The 20,094-nt window shown below is 40.6% G+C and overlaps 2 protein-coding genes across 4 annotated transcripts in view; both read left to right on the plus strand.

Annotated features, from left to right (window-relative positions):
• The first annotated feature begins 2,440 nt into the window (after positions 1-2,440).
• The window catches only part of LOC115745205 (probable aldo-keto reductase 2), a 40,662-nt gene continuing 23,008 nt past the window's right edge, over positions 2,441-20,094 (plus strand). Inside the window, exons 1-5 of one of the 2 annotated variants that reach the window (XM_030680639.2) lie at positions 2,442-2,735; positions 2,945-3,145; positions 3,761-3,933; positions 4,013-4,115; positions 5,015-5,525. In XM_030680639.2, the coding sequence (XP_030536499.1) occupies positions 2,520-2,735; positions 2,945-3,145; positions 3,761-3,933; positions 4,013-4,115; positions 5,015-5,353 (1,032 nt within the window). In that variant the 5' untranslated portion in view covers positions 2,442-2,519 and the 3' untranslated portion in view covers positions 5,354-5,525. Of the gene's footprint in view, positions 2,736-2,944; positions 3,146-3,760; positions 3,934-4,012; positions 4,116-5,014; positions 5,526-20,094 lie in introns of those variants that run through there. The other variant, XM_048283493.1, reaches the window with a different exon arrangement.
• LOC115731463 (probable aldo-keto reductase 4) lies at positions 15,461-19,572 on the plus strand. 2 transcript variants are annotated; one of them, XM_048283499.1, is made up of 5 exons: positions 15,461-15,799; positions 16,033-16,233; positions 16,742-16,914; positions 17,884-17,986; positions 19,036-19,572. In XM_048283499.1, exons 1-5 carry the CDS (start codon positions 15,584-15,586, stop codon positions 19,372-19,374), a joined length of 1,032 nt encoding a protein of 343 aa, XP_048139456.1. In that variant the 5' UTR covers positions 15,461-15,583; the 3' UTR covers positions 19,375-19,572. The 2 variants fall into 2 exon arrangements, with proteins under 2 accessions (XP_048139456.1, XP_048139459.1); XM_048283502.1 differs by lacking the exon at positions 19,036-19,572 and adding an exon at positions 18,067-18,558 and having other exon boundaries at positions 17,884-18,013.

Raw genomic sequence — 20,094 nt, forward strand, 5'->3', positions numbered from 1 at the left:
TTCACAAAATACGATTTTTTAACATCTATAGTGACATACCGATTTTCAATATCTATAGAGACATATCATTTTTTATAATTTGTTTGAAATTTGTACAATGTGTTGAATTTAGCCAGGGAAAGCAAAAGTTAAAAAAGGGAAAAAAAAAAAACAAAAAAAAGGGGCCATCCGGGCAAGATGAGGGCAACTAATACCCCTAGAAATTGTTATGACATTGAGCTTTTGACTTTCATTAATTGAAATGAGTTTTGTCAAGAGTTAAAGTCAAGAATCAAGATCGTACTAAGATCTATCATGTTCTCCAAATCCGACCCTACCAATCAAACTCCCCTTCGACACAACAATAATAATAATAATAAATAAATAAATAAATAAATAAACTCCCCAACGAAAAGAATCTGAGACACGTGGCAGGATGGAGAAATTCATAGGTTGGACTTTTCTATCGTCATTATCCTACTGCAATAATTCAACTCCCATGACTAGGGGTGAGCAAATCGGATCGATTGAATCGGAAATCGCCCGGATCGGATCGGATTGATGGTCCGGTTCTCAATTCTAGAGAGGTCTGATCTAATTCCCGATTCTTAAAATTTGAAACTAGTGATCGGGTGGTTCGGTTTTCGGTTCCAAGACATAGGACAGGACCGGATCGGACCACCCGAACTAGACTAACCGATTTTTTTTATTTTTTTGAAAGTAATCATAATGTTTACTTGTTTAGGATTTGCTTCTTTTCTTTTGTGCTTCGTTGCCCTTTTTCCCAGCCTCTTCACGTCTCTCGCAATAAGGTTATCTGTGTTCAATTTTTAAATCAAAGTGAAAGCTAATTGCGCCTTGACTTCGTCCATGTGTGTAGCCTAGATTTTTTTTTATTAAAAAGGGGATTGATAAAGCTTAAACTATGGGGAGTGCATAAACCACTGACGTGCTCAATTGATGATTTTGTTTTGCTAATCCCCTTTGGATATCACTTATGATTGCAATTTAGTTAATTTCGGTCTGTGTTACCATAAAAAGGTTGTAAAACTTTCGATAGCAATCTAGATTGCAATCCGAAATGCTTAAATTTTGGGACCTAAAACTTGGAACTAATATCTTAACTTGCAATAAGAACAAACGTGGAAAGAGAATGATCGATGAGTAGGAATGGTGAAAGTTTTTTTTTTTTTTTTGGCATGTTACTAGTCCGATGGGACTGCCTAGGAACCGGATCGGACCGGACGGTCCAATTTTGACAAATTGGGAACATGGACTAGCGGTTTTCCGGAACGGAAATTAATCACCCCTACCCGTAGCTATCATGAGTTCCTCTAGGATAATGTGTGGATTGTAAACTTGGGACTTTCCTTGTTGGTGCATATTACAATGGACAAATTCCGTCCGTCATTGTGGAATTCCATCCACGTTTCTTTCACAATTCAAACATTAGTTCTAGATCCTACATCCCAATTAGAACAGAAAGTCCTGACAAAAAAAAAAATAAATTAAAATGGAAAGTTTGTAATAAAAAATTGCGACAGAAATAAGAAAAATGATTTGGCGTGGTTGTAATATGGTACAATGCAATAAACCCATAAGGGACTACGCATGTAATTGGAGCTTCATACATATTTTCAGCTCGGATATTAAAGGTCGCTTGTTTGTCTCTTGAAACTCATGTGTAAATTGCTCTAGTTAAAAAGTACGAACTTAACTAATACACGAGCTTGCACGATGTTCTATTGAGCCTATGAATAAATCCAATTTTTCATGCTCGTGTTTCAAGATTATAATAGAATAATCGGATGCCACGGGCAATCGGGAGTGACGCCTTTTTTTTTAAAATTTAATTTTAAGTGAAGTGTTGTTCTGTCTTTGTACTTGTCGCCTTCCAAGTTGTGCCATATTGTTAGGTCTTTTCGTCAAGAGTTACCATTTCATGTTCTTGACCTCTTACGTAATGTGCGAGAAATTATCCGCCGATGTGCACATTTGTCCAACCATACATTCACGGACCACTCTTAATAACGGGGCGGATCGAACAACCAGGGGCCGAGGTAGCAGCCTCCGCCCGTCGCTCGAGCTTTCCCTTTAAATGACTTCTAGAAAACGGGCGTGACTAGATGTTCGATAGCCACTTAATTCGGACGCACCCTTATGTTACATGGTCGGCTTCCTCTAGTGAAAACAATATTGGGACGGCGATGACAACGTTTGCAACAATTGACATCCGATGCACCTTCATCGGACATGATCAAAACCCTTTTTTTTTTTTTGGTCAGTCATATGAAGTCCAGCGTTTTTCCCATTTGCCCGTTGGACAAGTAGGTGACGAGACACTAACGTCAGCACGTGCGTCATAGGTAGCCCGTTGACTCTTTACACCTACTACGAGTCAGTCTACTACATACTACTCCCTCCTATAAAGCTCGGCTCTTCCGACAGCTTCGTTACTGTTCTCAGTGGAGCGAGCTCTCGAATTCTGTTGGCTTTCTCCATCCTCTTTTTCGCATCGACCTAGAGCGAGAACGACGGAGATGGCGTCGGCGGTGAGGAGGATCAAACTGGGGTCGCAGGGTCTCGAGGTCTCCGCCCAGGGGCTGGGCTGTATGGGCATGTCCGCCTTCTACGGCCCACCCAAGCCCGAGTCCGACATGATCGCGCTCATCCACCACGCCGTCGGCGCCGGCGTCACCTTCCTCGACACCTCCGACATCTACGGCCCTCACACCAACGAAATCCTCCTCGGAAAGGTCAGTTCTTTAGTTGAAGGTTCGGCCTTTAGATCAACTAGCCTTCCGTTTTTTTAATCAGTCTTTCTTTGCCTCCCTAGTCTGATCGATAAGCAATAGCGTTGCAGTATTAGAGCTTGTCGTGCAGCGATCCTGCGCCTTCGTTTTCTAATCTTTGGGGGCGAATTTGGGGGGTTTTCTCGTGTTGATTTGGTGTCGATTTTGAGCAGGCACTGAAGGGAGGGGTGAGACAGAAGGTGGAATTGGCGACCAAGTTTGGGATCAGCTTCGCCGACGGGAAGAGGGAGGTCCGGGGCGATCCGGCGTACGTGAGGGCGGCTTGCGAGGCCAGCTTGAAGCGGCTCGACATCGACTGCATCGACCTCTACTACCAGCACCGTATCGACACTCGCGTCCCCATAGAAGTCACTGTATGGATCCTCATTAAACCTTTGCCTCTCTCGAGACCTCTCTCTGAGCCATATGATCATTTGCTAACTAGATTGGTGTTGATGATGCATCGACGTGTTGTTAAGATTTTGTTGGCTTTCGTGGCAGAAATGAACTATTTCCTTGCCTTTTGGCTTATAAGATATTTGTTAAATGAGACTTTAAGTTCAGTTGATAGCAGAGTTCAAGATGCTGCACGGTGTTCATGAAGAGGTTCTCGAATTTAGTGTTTTAGTGGCTGAGTTTTTGTTTTTTGGGCTTCTTCTACAAGTTAAGGGTTGAAAAGCACGAAAATTATTTGAAATCTTCCTTTGACATGAAAGTGCTACGGGGTTCATCCTGATTTTGATACGAGAATCACATCGAAAGTTGCTTCGTTAACTTAATACTTGCAACTTTTTTGTTGCATTGAGATGCATAAAAATTGACTAATTTTTGCTGAGAGCTACCTAGTCAAAATGTAGTGTTCGAAAAGTCAGGAACACAAACTATTGAGGGATCACAGGACACAATAAAAGCTAATGATGTGCGTAATTTTCTGGATCCTAACACGTAGGATCTTGAGTATTGTTGTTTTGTCATGTGAATATTCACAGATCGGAGAACTTAAGAAGCTCGTTGAAGAGGGTAAAATCAAGTACATCGGTTTATCCGAGGCCTCTGCGTCCACTATCAGAAGAGCACATGCTGTTCATCCTATCACAGCGGTGCAATTGGAGTGGTCGCTGTGGACAAGAGATGTGGAGGCAGAAATCATTCCCACGTGCAGGTAAAAAACCACTCTGTTAGTTTGTTCATGCACTAACAACAGTTTTCTTCTGACTGCTCTTCCTTAAAATGGTGACTAGGGAGCTTGGCATTGGAATTGTTGCCTATAGTCCTTTAGGACGAGGATTCTTTTCTCTAGGCCCCAAGTTGTTGGAGAATGTCTCCAAGGATGATTTCAGACAGGTCTGTTTCTGTTGATCCCCATAATTAGATGCTCACTGTGACGGTAATTCTCATTTACGTACTGGATTATTTCCTGTTCTTGTGGTATAAAGAAAAAGTATCTGGATGGGATGAATAACAATTGGTGAAACAAATGCTTTATATTCTTGTATATCTTCAATCCAGCACTCGCCATACATCCCAGCTGTCGTGATTCTAGGTTAATGTAAAATCATAACTATCTCCTCAATATAACCGACACCGGTATCTGGCCTCAGCCCTCCATCCTTTGCCACTCTCATCTTTTTCATAAGATAAAATATATCTTGACTCAATCAGTTCTTGAGTGAGGACTCCCTAACACCCTTCCTACGGGAGTTTTGAGATCGAGTTCCGATCTGAGATAAAGCCAATTGTGTATTACTTCCCTCCATTAGTGTTTGACTAGCAATTGTGTGCCAGGCAAGTGAATACTTAGAATGTTAGGGAGCTAAAAAAGAGCTTTACGTCTGACAACATTCTTCTACACATCATCCAAATTTGTGATTTCTTTCTTTTATGTGCGACAAATGGATACCATCACATGTGCAAAACTTAGATTGTCGATTTTGTTTCTGTTGTCACATCTTACATCAAAACCGTCAGCCTTGCGTGGTAGTTGCTAGATCACTTTGCTCCACTTTTCGAATGCTTATGATTTTGAACAAGATATTTAATCATGTCAAGACAAACTTTAACTAACCGTGCTTTCCAGATACATAGTGATTGCAAACTTTTAAATGCTTCATGTCAAGTAACAAGACAATCTGATGGAATGCAATGCAACCGCTTTTGCGCTAGTTGCTGCAGGATTAGGCGTGAAAAGGAAAATGATAGTTGCTCATATGCTCTACATTGAGACAGTGCTCTATTTTATGCAGTACCAACCAAGGTTCCAGCCAGAGAACTTGGCTCACAATGCGAAGTTATTCGACCGAGTGAATGAAATTGCGCAAAGAAAGGGATGCACCCCATCACAGTTAGCCCTTGCCTGGGTACACCACCAGGGCAACGACGTCTGCCCGATTCCCGGCACGACCAAGATCGAGAATTTCAACCAGAACATTGGAGCTCTGTCTGTGAAGCTTACTCCGGAAGAGATGGCCGAGCTCGAATCGATTGCATCTGCGGACAATGTCAAGGGTGGCAGGTACGATAGCGGCGTGTCTACATGGGAAAACTCTGAAACTCCACCCCTTTCGTCATGGAAACCTGCTTAGAAACATGTCTGCTTCGGTCGCTGCATCTCTGATATGCAGAATTTGAGCATTTGCTGCTGAAGTATTTTGAGGCTATGTTGGGTGGCTGTGATGAGTATGTGCAAGAAGATGAGAGTACTTGTTATCCTGTAATAAAATCTGAACTTCAGAGAATGACTGTTACCGTTTTGTATAAGTTACGTTCGCTATAAGAAGATTGTACACGTGTAGCGCGTCAAATACTAGCTGAGCCTGCCGGGTGACTGTTAGAATCAAGAAATCGGGATTTTGAGCAATTCAAACTCATTCATACATACTAGAGTGGCACTTTATCCACCTCAACCATGACTTGAATTCTTACGCTCTCAAGATTGTGGATACTACACATTGACGCAATGCTAGGAGGCGCGTTTTCTTTAGCTGCACGATTGCTGAGCCGATGTCTGTCCGCAAGGCTTTGTCTTTGGGTTGAGATCGGAGTTACAGAAAAGTAGAATGCGACCCGATGCCGACAAACCTCCGGATCCATTGACTACCTTGATCGCCGCTCGATCTGTGTTGCCCCATGCTGCTTCTCTTGAAAGACCGTGTCATCTAGGGAAAATAAGTTTGCTATGAAATGGGAAAGTCGAAGAAAATTGCAAATGCCTCGTCTTTTCTTCATCTTTGGGGTTAGGGTTGGTTGCAAGGTTGACCCATTCTCGTTGTTGTTAGGTGGTTTCACCGCGAGCTTTGTCCTGTCGTTTTCCCGACTAATGATTGAGGAATCGGCACGGAACCATTTGCCGAGCTATACATTGTACGACACCCGTGGCGCAGGCAGAACATTTAAAGTACGTACTTTTGATAGAAAATTTCAAATAATTACATCAAATGTCCAGATTCTTCTATAAAAAAAATTCATAACGGACATTATTTTAAAGAACATTATTTCAAAAAAGAGATTGAGCTTGACGGCCGATCAAATGTTCTCCAGCCGGCGATTGAATAAGGGCATTTTTGTGAGAAAAAATTGAATTAAAAAAAAAAGCCAAAACTCTAAACTTAAAAACCAAAACCCCACGTTCTTTTTTGCTTCTCCAAACACGTTCGACAAAGGAAAGGAGTCGGCCTTGTGCGATCGAGCAGTGGCGGCGGAGGCGGAGGTGGTGCTAGGGGTGTGCAATCAGGCTATGGCAGAGATGGCGGCGGGGGAGGAGGTGAAGACCTTCAGTTGTGGAGGATTTTTAAAGAAATTAAAGATCCATCCTCCTGTGGTTCATGCAAAGCCTTCACCCCCAATTCAAGAATGGTTTCGATTGTGTCTTCCGTGTTACCTTCGTGATTTGGCTGAAGTCCGGTGGCCCTGGCGATCTACGAACGGATGGCAGCCCAAACGGGAAGAAAGGTCCGACCACCAATCCAACCGTGGCCAATTCGAAGATGGGGATGCCATGCGACTTGCTCATTGGAGGATCGATAGCTTCAGATCCTCTTACAAAACATTCAAGCTTCTCAAAATGAGCATCGAGAAATGGCTACTACTCCATTGGTCAGTTGAATTTTGCTCGTACTCCTTCAGCTAAATTTTTCCTACGTCACTCCAAGAGAGTTAAGGTGAGGCTAGGAGTTCATACGGAAGGTTCTAAATGGTTTGTCCCCGAGTATGTTCAGCAAGAGCACATGTGTGAGTCCTATTCCAAGTTTCAGGTTAACCCTAGTGGGAAATTTGTTGACTATATTGCGTAGGTGGCTCGGGTACCGGACTTTTGTTTTATTAGGGGGAAGGCTTTGCGTGAACCTTAGAAGGGGGATCTTTTAATTTCTTTCAGAATCCCTGGCCCTGAAGGTCGCCGCCCGTTCGCACGTCGTCGCTCGGCCACACAAGGCCAGCTCCTTTTCCTTGACAAAAGTAGGTTGGAGAAGCAAAAAGAGAAACTACAAAAAAATGGCATTTTAGCGACGAATTTTGCCACGAAAAATTCGGCAAAATCCGTTGCTAATTGATTTTTGCGACGAATTTTTTCATGAAAAAAAAAAATTCGCTAATCCGGCGTCGCTAAATTTAGCGACGAAATAAACTTTTTGTTGCCATTCGTCCCTAAAATTTAGCGACGAATTCGAAGTTTCGTCTCTAAATTTGGCGATGAAAAGTCAAATTTTCGTCGCTAAATTTTACGATGCCGTGTTAGCCACGAATTTTGTTTCATGGCAAAATTTGTTGAAAAAATCAATTAGCAATGAATTTTGCCAAACTTTTTGTGGCTAAATTCGTCGCTAAAATGTCATTTTTTCGTATTAGCGACTAATTAGCGACATTTTAGCTAGGGGTGAGCAAACTGGACTGGACCGGACCGGCTCGGGATCCGGATTGGGTAGGTTGGTCCGGTCCTTGAGAGGGGTGGTCCGGTCCTCGGTTCCAGGTGGATGGGATCGGCCCGGACCGAACCACCTATAATATATATAATTATTTCAATATTCATTTCTTGAGTCATTTTCATTGTTAGGCTGTACATTCTTGAAATTCGGACAGCCCCTCAATGTTATGAATGCGGTATGTCCTATTTATTATGGTCTTTTCCAGTGTATCGTGTGGTGAGTAAAAACGTTGACATGTTCTTTTCAAAAAGAAATGATTCAATCGATTTATTTAATATAGTGGTAGCAATTTCTTACTGTTCATGCGTTTTGGTTGTTCATTTCAATGAGTAATCCTGCATTTTGTTTTTATACATTGCTTGGATGTGAAATCCGTTTAGTGAACAACATCACTATTTGTTTGTGTTCACCAACTAGGTTTTTTTTATTCTGTCATTTATATATCTCTATTGTGTTAGCAGTTAGATCAATGTCATTGTTAAACCTACCATTATGTGAAGACACGCCTTTATTATGAAGGTGAGCAAATTGGATCAACGTGTTTTTTTTATTCAATCGGGGGTATAGATTGTAAATTAATATGCAACCGAAGTATATTGTATTTCAAGATTTAGATTTTAGCAATCCCACTAAGCGGGGACCGAAACCGGGCCTAACCACCGGTCCCGGTCTAGTTTAGTCTTGGTCCGGTCCTTGGTCCCGAAAATTTGGGGACCGGGACTATTGGTCCGGTCCCCGGTTCCATACTGGGATCTGACCGGCCCGGACCATGCACACCCCTAGTTTTAGCGTTGTTTTTTTGCATTAGCTCTCTCTCTCTCTCTCTCTCCCCGCTAATGCTTAGGGTTTCATCCGAGGTGCATGTGTTATCGGGTCCTCGGTTCCGGGTGGATGGGACCGGCCCGGATAGGACCACCCATAGTATATATATAATTATTTATATATATATATAGACAATTAAAAAAAAATGAAGCTTTCATTTGTTTTCAATGTTCATTTCTTGAGCCATTTCCATTGTTAGGTTATACATTCTTGAAATTTGGACAGCCCCTCAATGTTATGAATGCGGTATGTCCTATTTATTATGGTCTTTTCCAGTGTGCTGTGTGGTGAGTATACGCTGGCATGTTCTTTTCGTAAAGAAATGATTCAATCGGTTCATTTAATATAGTGATAGCAATTTCTTACTGTTCATGCGTTTTGGTTGTTCATTTCAATGAGTAATCTTGTATTTTGTTTCTATACACTGCTTAGATGTGGAATCCGTTTAGTGAACAACATCACTATTAGTATGTGTTTGCCAGCTAGGTTTTTTCGATTTTGTCATTTATATATCTCTATTGTGTTAGCAATTAGATCAATGCCATTGTTAAACCTACCATTATGTGAAGACACGCCTTTATTATGAAGGTGAGCAAATTGGATCAACGTGTTTTTTTTATTCAATCGGGGGTATAGATTGTAAATTAACATACAACCGAAGCATATTGTATTTCAAGGGTTAGATTTTAGCAGTCCCACTAAGCGGGGACCGGACTGGACCTGACCACCGGTCCCGGTCTCGGTCCGGTCCAGTCCGGTCTTGGTCCGGTCCTTGGTCCCGAAAATTTGGGGACCGGGACTATTGGTCCGGTCCCCGGTTCCATACTTGGATCCGACCGGCCCGGACCATGCATACCCCTAGTTTTAGCGCCGTTTTTTTTGCATTAGCTCTCTCTCTCTCTCTCTCTCTCTCTCTCCCCGCTAATGCTTAGGGTTTAATCCGAGGTGCGTGTGTTATCGGGTCCTCGGTTCCAGGTGGATGGGACCGGCTCGGACCGGATCACCCATAATATATATAATTATTTATATATATAGATATATATAATTAAAAAAATGAAGCTTTCATTTGTTTTCAATGTTCATTTCTTGAGCCATTTCCATTGTTAGGCTATACATTCTTGAAATTTGGACAGCCCCTCAATGTTATGAATGCGGTATGTCCTATTTATTATGGTCTTTTCCAAGGTGTGCTGTGTGGTGAGTATACGCTGGCATGTTCTTTTCGTAAAGAAATGATTCAATCGGTTCATTTAATATAGTGATAGCAATTTCTTACTGTTCATGCGTTTTGGTTGTTCATTTCAATGAGTAATCTTGTATTTTGTTTCTATACACCGCTTAGATGTGGAATCCGTTTAGTGAACAACATCACTATTAGTATGTGTTTGCTAGCTAGGTTTTTTCGATTTTGTCATTTATATATCTCTATTGTGTTAGCAATTAGATCAATGCCATTATTAAACCTACTATTATGTGAAGACACACCTTTATTATGAAGGTGAGCAAATTGGATCAACGTGTTTTTTTTATTCAATCGGGGGTATAGATTGTAAATTAACATACAACCGAAGCATATTGTATTTCAAGGGTTAGATTTTAGCAGTCCCACTAAGCGGGGACCGGGACCGGACCTGACCACCGGTCCCGGTCTCGGTCCGGTCCAGTCCGGTCTTGGTCCGGTCCTTGGTCCCGAAAATTTGGGGACCGGGACTATTGGTCCGGTCCCCGGTTCCATACTTGGATCTGACCGGCCCGGACCATGCATACCCCTAGTTTTAGCGCCGTTTTTTTGCATTAGCTCTCTCTCTCTCTCTCTCCCCGCTAATGCTTAGGGTTTAATCCGAAGTGTGTGTGTTATCCGGTCCTCGGTTCCGGGTGGATGGGACTGGCTCGGACCGGATCACCCATAATATATATAATTATTTATATATATAGATATATATAATTAAAAAAATGAAGCTTTCATTTGTTTTCAATGTTCATTTCTTGAGCCATTTCCATTGTTAGGCTATACATTCTTGAAATTTGGACAGCCCCTCAATGTTATGAATGCGGTATGTCCTATTTATTATGGTCTTTTCCAATGTATTGTGTGGTGAGTATACGGCGACATGTTCTTTTCGTAAAGAAATGATTCAATCGGTTTATTTAATATAGTGGTAGCAATTTCTTACTGTTCATGCGTTTTGGTTGTTCATATCAATGAGTAATCCTGTATTTTGTTTTTGTACTTTGCTTGGATGTGGAATTTGTTTAGTGAACAACATCACTGTTAGTATGTATTCGCTAGCTAGGTTTTTTCGATTTTGTCCTTTATATATCTCTATTGTGTCACGAGTTAAATCAATGTCATTATTAAACCTATCATTATGTGAAGACACGCCTTTATTATGAAGGTGAGCAAACTGGATCAACGTGTTTTTTTATTCAACCGGAGGTATAGATTGTAAATTAACATGCAACCGAAGCATATTGTATTTCAAGGATTAGATTTTAGCAGTCCCACTAGGCTGGGATCGGAACCGGACCGGACCACGGGTCCCGGCCTGGTCCAGATCGGTCTTGGTCCGGTCCTTGGCCCCGAAAATTTGGGGACCGGGACTATTGGTCCGGTCCCCGGTTCCATACTGGGATCGGACCGGCCCGAACCTTGCACACCTCTAGTTTTAGCACTTTTTTTTTTTTTTTGCATTAGCTCTCTCTCTCTCTCCTCGCTAATGCTTAGGGTTTAATCCGAGGTGCATGTGTTATCTGGTATAGGTTTGTCAAGTGATGGTTGAAGCGCGAAATAGCCATCGGTGCAATACTGTCAGTGATTTTACTATTATCACAGTATTTTGGCTACATAACTGTCAGTTATTGCGAGTCACACGGCAAGCTCGCAGACTTTGCTTCCTCCAATTTTTTTGCACGTCTCCAAAGCATGAGGGAACCGGGCTTTCCCTTGCACGATTTGATTTTTGCATACATGTACTACTTCGTTCTTGTTTACACTACAAAAAAATGACGAAAGCAACTTCAAAAAAATTTAGCTGATGCGTATGTAAACTCTGATGCATGTAAACAATAAAGCAATTTAGCCGCTGCGTATGTAAACAAAGCCAACAGCTGCAACTCTGGCGCATGAAAAGGTCGGAAAATTCCTTGCATTCAGCATAGGAGATCACTGCATCTGAGATGGGGAGCACAGTAATTCTGAAGCATATGCTCTAACCACAACAAGATCACACACAGTACAAAAGCTACCCCTCCTGGCTCAGCACAAAGCGGGAGCTGTAGTATGGACAAGAGACATCCTTCTGCCCTTGGTATATAGGCACATACGTTGCGCCACAAACCACAAATGGGTTTCTGAAATCGTAGTTTAGCTTAGAAGCATCAATCATGTTCCTCTTAGCAGCCTGCAGAACTTGCCTCGCCGTCTTTGCTTGGTTTTCAACAGTTGGATTGCTTTCTAGAAGCTGCTGAGCAAAGTTAGCTGCAATAGCAGGGTTGTTCGCCTTATAGCAGACAGTCATTTCATTCAGTAAGGCAAGCCGCAAGTGAGGCATTTGAAGATTGCAGTGAGTGAAGTAGGCTGCGAGTTCCTGCTAACACACTGAATTGTCCCTAATTAGTCCGATGATTACGTGTATACCCTCAATGACCTCACCTCCTCACAAAGTGTTTCGTCCTTGCCAATGGGGAGAGAAGAGAGAGGGAGTGGCGAATGGAATGATAGAAGTGGGGCGGGGGAGCTTTATAGACAAGAGCGGGAAGGGAAAATTTTAACAGGAGCACCATGTTTTTAGAGGAGCGAGAAGGGAAAATTAGCAACAAAAATTGGTGTTCATCGCTAAAGGAACACCATGTTTTAAATTAGTGACGAAAATTGGTGTTCGTCGCTAGAGCGGGAAGGGAAAATTTGTGACAAAAATTGGTTTTCGTCGCTAATTAGTGACGAAAATTTGTGTTCGTCGCTAATTAGCAACGAACAATTAGCAAGATTTGGTGAAATTTCGATCCTTGATAGATATCTTGCCTATTCTAATTGATTTGTTATCAAAATAAGAAAAATTCTGAATTGATTGTTATCTTGGCATAATTTTTATGAATAAAAAATCTTAATCTAAATTAGGAAAGTTTCTTTACTAAAAGGCAACAGTTAATTCATTTAGATAAATATAAACACCATAATTGTATGGTGCAAATATCTAATTCTAAATAGAATATTTGTTCTATGTGTTGATGATATTCAATCCATAGTATGCTGCCCGCCGCGGTCTCTTCATTATCAGATTCCTCGTCCGTAAGCTTCAAGTTCTTCGTTTTCGCTCTTTTGCACATTTTCTTCTTCAGTTTCGTTGTTGAAAATTTAGTGACGAAATCATCTATTCATCGCTAAATTAGCGATGAATATCACTTTCGTCACCTTTGTCGCTAATTTTAGCGACGAATGGTTGGTTTCGTCCCTAAATTAGCGAACAGTTTTCATCGCCAATTGGCGACAAAATTAGCTACGACACTTGCTAAGGAAAAAAAAAAAATAAAAACATATAGACAATTAATAATAATCAACAACAACAATATTAATAACAATAATTATGATAATAACAATTAAATTATCACCATTTAGAGACGAAATTTCCGACGACCTATTATATTAATAACAATAACAATAATAATAATCAACAACAACAATTAATAATAACAATAATATTGATAATAACAATATTAATAATAATAGTAATAATGACAACAAGAATAACATACGTCGCAATAATAATAACAATTACACATAATTAGTAAGAAAAAGAGATAGATTATCCACGCTCCATCTCACCAAGAACAGACAATAGAAGCATCGGTCTCCCGAATGCATCAAAAGTAGATGTCACAATCCTAAACTTCTTAAAATGTATCGCTACTAAAACCAATTTCTATAAAGATCTCATCCTTGCCACTGGAAAACGACTTCTTAAAGTTGAGTCACCTCTTAGAACTATTGTGTAGTCACCTCTTAAAGTTATCAACACCAATGTATCACAAGCAAATAGTGATAACGGACTATAAAAAAAAAAAATGACCATCAGCATAGAAATAGAAATGAGCACAAGCGCTGTCTTATTATACATCATCAAAGAAATCGACCAAGATAATTGGAAATAAAGAATGATTTGCAATTAGGATCAATAGCAGTAATGTAATTGAGAATGATTTATAATTGGGAGCAAAGTCTAGAAATTTCAACCCAATATGAAACTCATCGGCCAATCCTCGACATTCGGGTAAGTTCTTATTATATATCCAAGTCGTATCTTTTTGCATTGTGCCTACATACGAATTAAAGAATTATAAAATATTAAAAATATCATATCTAATGTTTAATACTCTTAATTAAAATCATAAAATTCTAAAAATTAAATTCTGTTTATGACCAGACAATTACTTTGAAATTGAAAAAAATAACCATGTCAAAAACACTTACCCAAGTATTTGCTTGAATTATTTATAGTAGAACGTGGTTAATCCGATGAGAATTGCAAATTTCATCGTTAATTGTATAAATTAATGAAGAAAAGAAGTTGGTGGACAGCGACGAAAAGCACATTCGTCGCTAAATTAGCGACGTAAACAAAATATTTGTCACTAAATTAGTGACGAAAACATAGCGACAAATATTTTGTTTTCGTCGCTAAACCAACATTTGTAATTTAGCGACGAATCACTTTTTCGAAGCAAATTGCGCATAGAGTTTTCTTGACCAAAATAAAAACAAATTTTGATCGGTTCGGTCCTGGTGCCCTAAAATCAAGAACCAAACTGCTCCCTTTAGAACCGGGAATCGAACCACCGATCCGAGTCCGGTCTAGGCGATCCCGGTTTAGGCGATCCAATTTGCTCACCCTTAATGTTAGGGGTGACATGATTGATTTGAGCCGTCCAAATAAAAAATGGACGGCCTAAATTGATCCACGTAACTTTTTTTAAAATTTTGAAATTTCTCACCAAAATTTTTTCCCACCTTTTAAAAGGTGATGCGGATGAATTGGGGTAGTCCATTTTGAAATGGACGGCTCGGATCCCTTAATATCACCCCTACCTTTATGGTAGTGGATCCGATTCCATTATTACTCCCCCTTTAAAGCTCGAATAGATGGCCCGAATCCTTCAATGTCACCCCTACCTTTATGGTAGGAAATCCGATTCCATTATTACTCCCCCTTTAAAGCTCAAATGGATGGCCTAGATCCCTTAATGTCACCCTAACCTTTATGATAGGAAATCCGATTTCATTATTACTTCCCCTTTAAAGCTCAAATAGACGGTTCGGATTCTTCAATGTCACCCCTACATTTATGGTAGGGGATCCCTCAATGTCACCTCTACCTTTATGGTAGGAAATCCGATTCCATTATTACTCCTCCTTTAAAGTTCGAATGGACGGCCTGGATCCCTCAATGTCACCCCAACCTTTATGATAGGAAATCCGATTCCATTATTACTCCCCCTTTAAAGCTCGAATAAACGATCCGAATTTCTCAATGTCACTCCTACATTTATGGTAGGGGATCCCTCAATGTCACCCCTACCTTTATGGTAGAAAATCTTATTCCATTATTACTCCCCCTTTAAAACTCGAATGAGCGGTCTGGATCCTTCAATGACACCCCAACCTTTATGGTAGGAAATCCGATTATATTATTACTCCTCCTTTAAAACTTGAATAGACAGTCCAGATTCCTCAATGTCACTCCTACATTTATGGTAGGAAATCCGATTCCATTATTATTCCCCCTTTAAAGTTTGAATGGACGGCCCGAATCCCTCAATGTCACCCTAACCTTTATGGTAGGAAATCCGATTCCATTATTACTCCCCTTTAAAGCTCGAATATACGGTCCGGTTTCCGCAATGTCACCCCCTACGTTTATGGTAGGAAATCCGATTCCATTATTACTGCCCCTTTAAAGCTTGGCTCAACCCATCATCTTCGTCATCGTCTCAGTGCAGGGAGGGAGGGAGCGAGCTCTCAAATTGTTTCTTCTCCAATCTCTCTTCTTGCGTCGACCTCGAGTGACGACGACGGCTATGGCATCCATGGTGAGGAGGATCAAATTGGGGTCGCAGGGTCTCGAGGTGTCGGCGCAGGGGCTGGGCTGCATGGGCATGTCTGCCGGCTACGGTGCTCCCAAGTCCGAGTCCGACATGATCGCGCTCATCCACCACGCCGTCGGCTCCGGCGTCACCTTCCTCGACACCTCCGACATCTACGGCCCAGGCACCAACGAAATCCTCCTCGGAAAGGTCAGTTCTTTAGTTAAAGGTTCGGCCTTTAGATCAACTAGCCGACACTGTTCGCACAAAAATCTGTTTTTTAAATCAGTCTTTCTTAGTTTCCCTGGTCTGATCGATAAGCAATAGCGTTGTAGTATTAGAGCTTGTCTTGCAGAATGCTGCGATCCTGTGTCTTCGTTTTCTAATCTTTGGGGGGAATTTGGGGAGTTTTCTCGTGTTGAATTGGTGTCGATTTTGAGCAGGCACTGAAGGGAGGGGTGAGACAGAAGGTGGAATTGGCGACCAAGTTTGCACTCAGCTTCGCGGACGGCAAGGCGGAGGTCCGGGGTGATCCGGTGTATGTGAGGGCAGCTTGCGAGGCCAGCTTGAAGCGGCTCGACATTGATTGCATCGACCTCTACTACCAGCACCGTATCGACACTCGGGTCCCCATCGAAGTCACTGTATGGATCCTCATTAAACCCTTCCTTCTCTTAGGACTTTCTCTGAGCCATATCATCAGTTGCTGAACTAGATAGATGTTGATTTTGCATAACCATGTTGTTAAAAGTTTGTTGGATTTTGTGGTAGAAATTAACTATTATCTTGCCTTTGACTCGTAAGATATTGTTAAAGGAGACTTAAGCTCAGTTGATCGTTGAGGTTGAGATAAATGAGCATGGAAATTATTTGATATCTTCCTTTGAGATGAAAGTGCTACGGGGTTCATCCTGATTTATATACGAGAATCACATTGAAAGTTGTTCCTGGACCTTCTGTGGAGGGACATTTGATTCTTGACATATCATTGTGAAATATGAAATTCCTTCGAATGCTTCTTTAATTTGCGCTCTTCAGTGATAGATTAGAGTAATCTACCTCGGTTAACTTAATGCCTATCAACTTTTTCGTTGCTTTGAGATGCACAAAGATTGACTAATCTTTGTTGCGTCGTCATTTGAATATTGAAAGATCGGGGAGCTAAAGAAACTCATTGAAGAAGGCAAAATCAAGTACATCGGTTTATCGGAGGCCTCTGCGTCGACCATCAGAAGAGCCCATGCTGTTCATCCCATCACTGCAGTGCAATTGGAGTGGTCGCTGTGGACAAGAGATGTGGAGGCAGAGATCGTTCCCACATGTCGGTAAGAAATCACACCTTTTTTTTTTTTTTCCGGTTGAAATCACTTTATTAGGGCCTGCATGGTAACCATTTTCATTCTCTGATTCTCATTCCGATCCAGAAAAACTGATTCTAGTTCAAATGGATTTTTTGATTCTGTTACTAAATGAGTTTTAGAGAATCAGAACGTGTTTGATAACTGCACAAAATTTATGTTTCAAAAAAATGATTCTTTCCCTATTTTTTTCATTTAAGTCAAAGAACTATGCAGTTAATTTATAAAATTTCATCCTAAATTAAAGACTAATTTTCAATGCACACTCAAATAATTTAAAATACATTATTTTTTAGCATGTCATAAATGAAATACAAATTTTAATACATGATGTTTAAAGTTCTTTAAATGTTGCATTTTCTAAATACATAGAAACATCTTTTGACGCACGGCTACCAATATGCATGTTGGATGCCATCATCCTCTGCAATATTATTTGTAGGAGAGTGAAATCTATGAAATTTATGAAATTTAGGCCCAACTTTATGAAAATAAGGTCAAACTAGCATACTCTAAGCTTTTTCTATTTTTTATGATTTTCTAAATTTTTTTTATTTTTTTAAAAAATTATTTTTTATTTTTATTTTATTTTATTTTTATTAGGTAGAGGGGAAAAAATGACTAGAAAATTACAAAGAAAAAGTGAGAGATGTGAGACTTCATTCTGTTTGCTATTTTCAAAAGTCATTCTTTTTCTAGAAGTAACTTTTTTTTGCTTTTGGATTTTACTCTAAAACCGATTCTGATTCTCCAAAACCGATTCTAGGGAACAGAATCAGAATCAGAATTATTTACGTTACCAAATAGCATTCTTATTTTTTACTATTCTGGGATGAGAATCGGAGAATGAAAATAGTTATCATGCAAGCCCTTAGTTTGTTTATGCAGTAACAACAACTTTTCGCCGACTCTGCTCTTCCTTCAAATTATTTCTAGGGAGCTTGGCATTGGAATTGTTGCCTACAGTCCTTTAGGACGAGGATTCTTTTCTGTTGGTTCCAAGTTATTGGAGAATTTATCTGAGGATGACTTTAGACGGGTTTGTTTCTGCTGATCAACATAACTAGATGCTCATAGTGACTGTCATTCTTTTTTAAGTGCTGGAAACTATGAGTTCTTGTGGTATACAGAAAAAGCACCTGGATGGCTAGGATAGCAATTGGTGACCCAAATGGTTTATACTCTTATATGTTTTCAATATAGCACCGACCCCTCACCCACCTTTCTGATTTTACATAAATGTAAAATCATACTTAATGGCTTAATGAGCCTGAAAGATGCAGTTTCTAGATTCTCATGCTTTTTGGAATAAACAGATATGGACTTACTCGTAAGTTCCTGTTTGCCAGACTTCCCACCATTTGCTAATTCGCTATCCTTTCCTGCCTTTCCACCCATCCCTTTTTTTTTCATCTTTCTTCATAAGATTAGCGATATTTCCTCAATATAAGCAACACCGGTGTCCGGCCTCAGCCTTCCATTCTTTTTTTTTCCTCATCTTTCTTCACAAGATGTCTTGACAGAACCTGTTCTTGACTGAGGACTCCCTAACACCCTTTTTTGGAAGCTTTGGGATGAAGTCTTTTATACGACCATGAAGCCAATTGTGGACTACTCCCCGCGATTATTGTTTGACTAGTGACTGTGCCTTTCAAGTGACGTAGCTATTGGTTTTTTAGCTAAAAGGAGCTTTGCCTCCGATAGTATTCTTCCACACATCTTGTAGATTTGGGATTTCTTTCTTTGAGTGTGGTAAATGAATTCCACCACATGTAGATAGATTGTCGCTTTTGTTTCTGTTGTCACATCTTACATCAAAACCATCATAATTGCTAGAGCACTTCTCTCCACGTTTGGAGTGCTTATGATTCTTAACAAGATAATTTAATACTTCCAATCATGATTTCCAGACACAAAGTGATTGCAGACTTCCAAATGCTTATCATATCAAGTAACAGGACAATCTGAGGGCATGCAATGCAACCACTTCTAGTATTGTTTGCACTTGTTGCTGTAGAATTTGGTGCTAAAAGGAAAATGATACTTGCTCATAGGCTCTCCACTAACACAGTGCTCTATTTTATGCAGTCTCTACCAAGGTTCCAGCCAGAGAACTTGGCTCACAATGCAAAGTTGTTTGACGGAGTGAATGAAATTGCGCAAAGAAAGGGATGCACCCCTTCACAGTTAGCCCTCGCCTGGGTACACCACCAGGGCAACGACGTCTGCCCGATTCCTGGCACGACCAAGATCGAAAATTTCAACCAGAACATTGGAGCCCTGTACGTGAGGCTTACACCAGATGAAATGGCTGAGCTGGAATCAATTGCTTCTGCAGACAATGTCAAGGGTGATAGGTATGCAAGCAGCATTCCAACGTGGGCAAACTCCGATACTCCACCCCTTTCCTCATGGAAAGCTGCTTAGAAACATGTCTGCTTCTGTTGCGGCATCTTTTGTAAGCAGAGTTTGAGCATTTGCTGCTTAAGTATTTTGAGGCTATGTTGTGTGTCTGTCATGAGTTCGTGTATGAAGGGAGTACTTATTATCCTGTAATAAACTCTGGAGTTCAGAGAATAACTATTATCATTTTGAATAAATGACATTCACTTTGAGAAGATTATACATGTGTTGTAAGCTTATCGGGGGAAGATCACGCAAGAAACATAGAGCAAGTTGAATACTAATCGAGCCCGCCAAGCCAGTCATGCCATTACATCAGGGGGACTTTTAGAATCATGAAACCGGGATTTCAAGGAGTTCAACTCATCTATACTACTAGAGTGACACTATGTTTACCTCAACCACGAATTTCAATACTTAGACCGTGTACAAAGTTCTCTCAGGATAGGATACAATAGGAAAAAGTATATTAGAAGTGTCATAATTTGTGCACGGTATTCACTTGAGTGCCATAACTTTCAAAACGTTCATTTAAGTGCCATAACTTTAAAAAATCGTTCACTTGAGTGCTATGTCGGAATAAAATCGTTTACTTAAGTGCTACAGTAACTTTTTTGGCATGTCATGTCAATTTTCCGGCGTGCTACATTAGCTTTCCGCACGTGCCACAGCAGCTTTCCGCATGTGCCACGTCAGCTTTTCGACATGCTACAATAACTTTTCCGGCGTGTAACGTCAACTTTT

The sequence above is a fragment of the Rhodamnia argentea genome, chromosome 1 (genome assembly GCF_020921035.1).
Source record: "Rhodamnia argentea isolate NSW1041297 chromosome 1, ASM2092103v1, whole genome shotgun sequence".
NCBI classification, from domain to species: Eukaryota; Viridiplantae; Streptophyta; class Magnoliopsida; order Myrtales; family Myrtaceae; genus Rhodamnia; species Rhodamnia argentea.